The 9,024-nt window shown below is 40.8% G+C and overlaps 1 protein-coding gene across 1 annotated transcript; it reads left to right on the top strand.

The window, feature by feature from the left end:
- Positions 1 to 3,390: 3,390 nt before the first annotated feature.
- On the top strand, positions 3,391 to 8,781 carry LOC149949036 (uncharacterized). The gene has a single exon (XM_090171217.1). The coding sequence runs from the start codon at positions 3,391 to 3,393 to the stop codon at positions 8,779 to 8,781; it is 5,391 nt and encodes a 1,796-aa protein (XP_090027343.1).
- Positions 8,782 to 9,024: the final 243 nt, after the last annotated feature.

Here is a 9,024-nt window from a genome sequence, read left to right as displayed (position 1 = left end):
TAACAATTTATCTCTTTAAAGTATTGAATCACTCGACATAATAAAATGAAGTTTAAAAATATTTCCATTCTACTTTAACAACGAATATTCCATGACGTCAAAACACTCTTAAATTCAAATTAACCGCGCCTCCCGGGTAATCTGCGCACGCGCCGCCTAGGTTATCAATTTTTACATCATTTAATCTTATTACGTGCGATAAAACGCGATAAGATATACGTTCAAGTGTCTTTCGCGATAAGCAGAGATAAATGAACAAGTTGGCCTGGACACAATATGTTGATATACGAAAAAACCAATCGTCGCGAGAAATATCAGAAATACATTGACTTTTCGACGATTTTACCCCCATTTCACCCCTTAAATCCTGGATCCTCGATTCTGGGACTGATGGGTCGACCTTTCTTTCCTTCTACTTTTCCCTTTTTGGCGTTTCAAGTAAAACTTCGCCCTCGACTTTATCTGCTTGCTTAAAATATGACTGGGGCTCGATTTCTGGCCACAACCGTATTATCAATTAATTTTAATTTAATCTATAAATAAAAAAATCTTACAGAATAAATTGTCTTTTATAAACTTAGTAACGTAAATTTGTTATAGAATAAATTGACGTTAGTTATCCTCCTAAAAACGTAATCCCGGTCCTATCCCGACTGGTAGGATATTTTGTATTATAATTAAAATGAATATTACAAATGTTATGGCATTTAACAAATTTCAAATATCAATAGACAAACCAACGAAGCCGGTAAAAATCTATGCAAATAAAAAATCGTAGACATGTATTATCCCTCACATTATCAACACTTTCAATAAACAAAGTAAAACAAGAAAAATAACAAATAGAAAATATATAATAATCACCCAACCAAGCAACAAGATAATTCAAATGCTTATAAATCCCGAAAAAGTCAATCAAATACCCACAGCATAGACGAAGTACGGGTAAACCCTGGACATGCGACGTACGCCTCTCTCCGCGAAAAAATGTTAGTGCCGTTAGAGACGCTGCTTGTTTGTTTGCTGGTGCGCTCGCGCTTCTCCCTCCTCCTCCTCCTCTCTTATCAATTTCCGTTTTCGAATCCCGTGGGTCGTGGAGGTCCCACACGTTTAAGCTAAGGCTTAGCAATTGGACTTGAATAAACGATGAATTCAAACGATAACGATGAATTTATTGATGAAATGTTTAATGGTTAGTACTATTAACATTTCTGTATTTCACTCTTCCTAACTGCCTCAATATTGTATATTTTTTGTAATTTAGACTGTGATGGCTCTAGGCATTGTAAAGATGTTAGGTGACAAAGGCCAATTAATAGAAAATTATGCGATTATAAAAATAAGCACTTTCTACAATCAACACAGGATAAATATAAAATCATACTTAATCGATGGTCGATTATGTCTAATAATCTATTTACAAATAACACACTAAATGCAAGACTGATTTAAACTCGCAGGATAAGGCTTACAAAACGGCGCGACTTACCTCACCTCGATTAGGACCCCGAGACCGGAAATTAGAGAGGAACAAAACGCAGTAGCCGTTATTTTGATGACGGCCACTAGAGGCGCCAGCGTTGCACACCAGCAAATTCCGAACAATTTTCAAAATCTCTCTCTCTCTCTCTCTACTGCGGAAGGCGTACGTCGCGTGTCCAGGGTTTACCCGTTCTTCGTCTATGCCCACAGTAACAAAAATTGTAATAAAAAACCCAAAAACACCTTACCGTTAACAATTCCCGACTTATAACGAACACAAAAACCCTTAACTGAATAGTGAAGGCTAAACGACAGGTGTTTTAGCAAACATTTTACCAAATCTCAAAAACTACAAACGCGGTAATTGCACTTTGCCCCGGAAGTGCAAACGCGTTTCCGCAGCGAACAACAGACAGACAAACAAACAGGCACGGTGATTGTAAAACCCCTTCTAGGGAACTAGTTCGTTAATTATAAATACCGGTACGAAAACTGATCAGATATTCGTGAACAAAGAAAAGAGAAACCAGGACGTCGTGCCAAATCCAGACTTTTCAGCCATTGAATCCGCCCTCCAAATTTCCGAGTACCTTCCGGAGTTGCTTGTGGAATATGTACCTCCTCTGCCTACCAAAGTCCAAACAGTGAGCGAACTAGAAGGAAGGCGAATCGTCAACGTTCGATATTTCATCAATCATATGAGAATGATAGAGCCGCACAACTGCGCGATTAGCACCCAAGGATCGTATAATTTAGTGCGGGAGAAAATCTACGGATTTCATTCAACATTATATTTTGAATGTCCTAACTGTCTTCAGCGAGATGTTGTCAAATCAGATCGAACACCGCTAAAATCCAAGACTACCATAAGAAACTTGACAGCCAACGACGCCGCTGTTTGGCGAATTCTGAGTATCGGAGGAGGTCACGCTAACTAGAACGAAACCTTTTCGGTTTTTGGGAGTACCGATAATGTCGAAGAAAACTTTCGGTAAATTAGAACGACGACTCGGAGAGGTATGCCGTAATTTTCTTATAAATTGACCTTTTTTTAAATTATTTTCCAGAAATGGAAAGACATTTTTTACAAAGAGATTCTGGCAGCGGGAAAACAAGAGCGAAGATTATCGGAAGAGGCCGGCGATATGAACAGCGAAAGCATAGCTTTCATAACGGTTATTATCGACGGGGGCTAGTCACATAGACGTCACGGCCATCGGTACTCCGCTAATTCCGGGGTTGCCATAATCATCGGCATGTTGTCAGAATTTATAGCCCGGTGTACCGGTAAGAAAAGAACCACACCACCGGAGGCCTATCATCAGAATGCCCTACGCCAGCGTCCACAAGCCCGGACAGGTGACAAAACCAGCATGGGTAGCAGAACCCCACTACTGATGGTCGCACCCTCGACGCAAGCCGCTCAACCCAGCAGAAGGTGCAACAATGGGACGACCAGCCCGCCACTTCGCACACAGCAGTGGGATAGATAACGGATGCTGTTAAAAATAGACTTAAAAAATGATCTTTCGCGTTCCCTTTTTTTTCTATTTAATGCGTCATTAAAATCTTATTGTTAGCATATTTGAATAAAAAACTTGACAATCGCCAAATTATCGGCAAAAAATATATATTTTATGCTATGTATATAATACGATACAAAATTCTAAATTAATCAGTTCGAATTCAATGATTGTGATTTACCTGCTACTAAAATAAATGTTTTATTTAGTTTAAACTCATTGTCTTTAATGTCATCGAAATTCCTTGGCTATCCATCTTACGATTAATGTTGGAGAGTACCTGTTCCGCTCAACTTACCTTCTGAAAGAATCAAGCTTAGAACCTCAACATTTCACATTGGTGCCGAAACCCGGGATTCAAGGAATTCAACGACCAAACGAAAAGATGAACAATTTGAATACACACAAGATAAAGCGCACGGTAATTAGAACTGCAGTTACAAAACTAATCACAAGTATTAACCAACAGATAGAACTTGACGATGAACAAGAAATAGAACGACAGTTGGATCAACTGAAGCTGAAAGAAGAACTACTGAAAGATCTTGACGAACTCATTGAAGCTGAAATAACCATCGAAGCCCAATTCGAAGAAGAAATCACAAAAAACATGGATTACGCCGAGAAAATAGTTTTAACCAAGACTCGAGCAAATCAACGAATTCGCAACCTTCAAGACGCCAAAGACGGAAAACTTACTGGAAAGTCTTTCCAAAATACCAGTTCCAAGGATCAAAGACAAGAAATGGACCAATCTATTCGAATGAATATAAAGCTTCCAACGATAACTATCGAAAAGTACGACGGAGACGCTAGCAGTTGGCAAGGGTTCTGGTCACAATTCAAAGCCGCTATTCACGACACTGATATTGAAGACACGGAGAAATTCACGTACCTCAAAACTTATTTAAAAGGAGTCGCCTTCAATGCCATCTCAGGATTGTCTCTGTCCAATGAAAATTACCAAGAAGTGGTGAGAATACTAAAGGAACGTTTCGGAAGAACAGACCTAGTCATCAACGCTCATATGAACAAGTTACTCAATCTGCAACCAGTTAAACAAGTGAAAGACATTTCTGGTCTTAGACGATTATACGACGCTTGCGAGTTGCAAGTAAGAAGTCTGGCATCTCTGGGAGTCAAATCCGATACGTATGGAACTTTACTGTGTCCGATCCTGATGCAACGCATTCCGGAAGAAATTATCTTACAATTCAGTCGTTGCTCCGAATCAAACGCCGAGTGGAATGTTGACAGACTTCTAAAGTTTTTACAAAAAGAAATTGAAAGTAGAGAGAGAACGTTTTCCTTAACCAGTCGAGACCACGAGCCGTCACCTTCCACTTCCAATGATTACAAGCCTAGCTCTTGGGGAAGACGTGACGATAGAAATCAATACAGAAGTTCAAAAAATTACACGTCTGCTTCCGCTTTGAATATGCAAATCGAAGAGGTTAAGATGAAAAACACACAATGCCTGTTCTGTTGTTCTAAAGATCATGAATTCCAAGAATACAATGAACTTAACTGTGAAGAAAGGCAAGCAAGGTTTAAGAAAATGGGTTATTGCTTCGTCTGCGCTAAAAGAGGCCATTTATCTAAGAAATGTCGATCGAAAGTTAAATGTCAATTCTGCCAAGCACGCCACCACGAGAGCATTTGTCCTTCAACGTATCCAATATCCGATAACTCATCGACGACACCTAAAGACGTTAACGTGAAAACAGTCACCCCTGAATCAAATCAATTTGGACAATCAACGATTCTCCTCCAAACAGCATACGCCATTGCCGAATCTGACGAGCGAGAGCAAGTTGTCCGATGTCTCTTCGATGGAGGAAGTACTCGAACGTTCATCAAAGAATCTGTATCGAAGTATCTCAATCTACCAGTAGTCGGCGTCGAAACCATTTCCATTCATGCATTCGAAGGTGAGAACGCCGTCCCTCAACGCCGAAGACGAGTACGCCTAACCTTGAAGAGCGTCGACCTTTCAGAACTGATCATTGTTGAAGCTCTTGAAAGACCCAAAGTCAGCAGTGCTCTTATCGAAGTTCCTAGTCACGAGATCAGAAAACAAATGGCAATCAGAGGCCTTCAGCTAGCTGACCAAACTAAGAACCAAGCCAGCGCTTCAAAAGAAATAACAGTTCTCATTGGCGTCGATGTCTATTGGAAAATGATTAATGGAGAAGTACAACGACTTTCAAATTCCTTAACCGCCGTACATACCATACTGGGCTGGACGCTTCACGGACCCACAGCGATCTCTTCTATAAATGTCGGAGTATCTCAACATTCAATCATACTAGCCAATCACGCGGAGACCGTCGAAGAAATCCAACTCACTCAACAGCTGAAATCCTTCTGGGACATAGAAGCTCTTGGAATCGTTGACAACGCTCAGACAGATCAATCCGAGAAGGAAGTACTCCAAAGTCTTGAAGATCACATCCACCAAGGAAAAGATGGAAGATATAAAGTCCAACTACCATGGAAAAGGTCACGTGAAGATCTGAGCAATAATTACAATGTGGCGGCAAGCCGATTTCGACATTTGATTCATCAGTTTCAAAATAATCCCACGTACTACGCTCAATACTCAGAAGTCATCAATGATTACTTACAACGAGGCATTGTCGAAAGGGTTCAAGAATCTGCCGCAACAACTGAAGTATATTATATACCACATCGGGGAATAGTGAAAAATGACAGAGTCTCGACAAAGCTGCGAATCGTCTTCGACGCTTCCTCGAAAGCCAAGAACTGTTTGACTCTCAACGACTGTTTGTATACTGGACCTAACCTGAATCCAAGCCTCCTGAGAATACTTATTCGCTTCCGAAGATTTTCAATTGGATTCATGGCAGACATTGAGAAGGCGTATTTGCAAATTTGTCTAATGGAAGAGGATAAAGACGTCGCAAGATTTCTATGGGTCGAAGGCAACATTTATGATGATAAACGTCTCAAGTTCACTATCTTACGTATGGCACGAGTCTTATTTGGGGTCAACGCCAGTCCGTATCTACTCGCCAGTACAATCAAGAAACATCTTCGTCAATTCAAGAATACGTATCCGGAAGCTTACGAACTATTAATGAAATGCCTTTACGTTGACGATTTAGTTGGAGGAGCGGACAACGTAGACGAAGCATTCGAAGTTACGAAAGACGCGGAAAATATTCTAAATTCCGCGAAAATGCCACTCAGAAAATGGAAATCCAATTCCAAAGAACTGCAAAATCGATGGAGAACAGTATTCCCCCCAGAAACGATTTCGACAAAAAATGAAGTTGTCGAACCCACTTGCACACTTCTCAAAGTCCTTGGTATAGTTTGGACGCCGAACGAAGACGTATTCCGATTCGATGTGACGTCACTTCTTTCATGTCTACATGGAAAGAAAAATACAAAGAGATTCGTCCTTCAAGCCACCTCTCGTATATTTGATCCAATCGGTTTCCTGTCACCATACGTCATTCGCATCAAATGTCTATTCCAAGAGATGTGGGAACGTGGAATCGCCTGGGACGAAACATTATCCGACGATCTTTTAAAAAAATGGAATGACTGGTGTCAGGACCTCCCACGACTTAACGAGATCCAAATCCCGAGATGTTACCACTCGCTACCAAAGAATCAACGACTCTTTCATGAACTTCACTGCTTCACCGATGCCAGCAAAACCGCCTACGGCGCTGTCGTCTATTTAAGGTCAGCATTTCCCAACGACGTATTCGATGTCAGAATCGTCGCTGCTAAATCACGAGTCGCCCCACTCAAGAAAGCATCCATTCCAAGACTGGAACTCCTAGCAGCGGTCGTTGGATCCCGTCTCATGAAATTTGTCGCTGAATGCTTCGAAAACGATCAACCGAATCAATACTTTTGGACAGACAGCACAATTGTTTACCATTGGATCCGAGATAAAGCCACAAACTGGAAACCGTTCGTTTCAAATCGTATTATCGAAATACAGTCCAATTCCGAGCCTATTCATTGGTTCCATATACCAGGAAGAGACAACCCAGCCGATCTCGTCAGCAGAGGAATGAAGATCGACGCACTCCTAATAAGCAAAAAATGGTGGCGCGGCCCTGATTTCCTCTCAAAACCTAACACAAAATGGCCGAATAAATCTCAACCAGCTCGACCATCGGACGAACCCGAAGATCCAGAACTTAGACAAACTGAGACAACTACAATCATTCAAAATGCCTGTCAAGTTCGAGAAGAAGAACCGATCATAAACGTCAATCGCTTCAGCTCACTCAACCAACTCCTACGTTCCACTGCGTGGGTATTGAGATACTTACATAACCTGAGATGTAAGAACAATCGTCGTAGCAGCAACGAATTAGAATCAGACGACATAAAAGCCGCCGAAACGTTTTGGATAAAACAAACTCAAAAAGAAACGTATTCCAACGAAATCCAAAGCCTTATTTCCAAAAAAGAAATCAAAGACGATTCAAAATTAAAGAATCTCAATCCTTTCCTAGACGACCATCAGATCTTGAGAGTGGGAGGAAGATTGCATCAATCCAAATTGGGCTTCGAGGTTTCTCATCCAATCATTCTTCCAGGGAAATCTCACTTCACCAAACTCCAGATCTACAACAGTCACGAGAAGCAGTTTCACATGGGTCTTACCAGCACATTGAGTTATCTTCGAGATCGTTTCTGGATTCCCAAAGGACGGCAAATAGTTAAAGGACTACTATCAAAATGCTGGATTTGCCGAAAACTTCAAGCAAAAGCCGCCACACAAGAAACAGCACCGTTGCCACGTGACCGTATCGTAGAATCAGCTCCATTTCAAGTGACTGGCATCGACTTCGCCGGTCCGATATACGTGAAGGAAAATAAAAACGGAACAAAGATGGAAAAATCGTATGTCACTCTGTTCACATGCGCGGTCAGCCGAGCCGTCCATCTGGAACTTATAACCAACCTAACTACAGAGACGTTCATCCTTGCATTGAAAAGATTCATCAGCAGAAGAGGTATATGTGAAGTAATATTCTCCGATAACGCAAAAACATTTAAAAGAGCGAACGGAGAACTTCAAATCCTTTGGAAAAACATATCAAAGACAGAATTAAAAGAATTTTTCATTTCCGCTGACATCAAATGGAAATTCAACGTCGAAAGAGCTCCATGGTGGGGAGGGTTCTTCGAGCGACTGGTAAAAACGGTTAAATCATGCTTAAAGAAAACCTTGGGTCGTGCACGAGTCAGCTATGAAGAACTAGAGACATTACTCGTAGAAATAGAAGGTACTATTAATTCAAGACCATTAACGTATTTTTACAGCGACCCATCTGAACCCTCCCCATTGACGCCGTCACACTTACTCATCGGCCGACGTCTTAATTCCCTCCCGCCAAAGATCAAAATCAAGGAGATTTCAGTACGAGACGAGATGAAGAAAAGATGGCTGTACCGAGAATCCCTCTTGAACTTCTTCTGGCGACGTTGGCGGAGCGAATATCTTCTCGAGCTTCGTTCTGCACATATCTCTTCGAAAACAAAACCAACTGGAAATCTTCAAGTTGACGACCTAGTTCTGATCTACGAAGACAAAAACCCTCGACATCTTTGGAAAATGGGACGAATCGAAAAACTCTACCCTGGCAGAGACGGAAAAGTTCGAGCCTGTCTACTAAAAACAGCAAAGGGATCTCTCCGTCGACCAGTACAACTACTTTACCCAATGGAGTTGAAGGACGGCAAATCTCAACACGAAACATCATCCGGGGGAGTGTGTTAAAAATAGACTTAAAAAATGATCTTTCGCGTTCCCTTTTTTTTCTATTTAATGCGTCATTAAAATCTTATTGTTAGCATATTTGAATAAAAAACTTGACAATCGCCAAATTATCGGCAAAAAATATATAATTTATGCTATGTATATAATACGATACAAAATTCTAAATTAATCAGTTCGAATTCAATGATTGTGATTTACCTGCTACTAAAATAAATGTTTTATTTAGTTTAAACTCATTGTCTT

The sequence above is a fragment of the Leiobunum rupestre genome, chromosome 4 (genome assembly GCF_980474605.1).
Source record: "Leiobunum rupestre chromosome 4, qqLeiRupe1.1.hap1, whole genome shotgun sequence".
In the NCBI taxonomy this organism is placed as follows: Eukaryota; Metazoa; Arthropoda; class Arachnida; order Opiliones; family Sclerosomatidae; genus Leiobunum; species Leiobunum rupestre.
The sequence above is the reverse complement of the archived record's forward strand: the minus strand, read 5'-3'. Positions and strand labels throughout refer to the sequence as shown.

Excerpts from the sequence above, each read along its gene's own strand:
- LOC149949036 (XM_090171217.1), top strand. The coding sequence starts at position 3,391 with ATGAACAATTTGAATACACACAAGATAAAGCGCACGGTAATTAGAACT.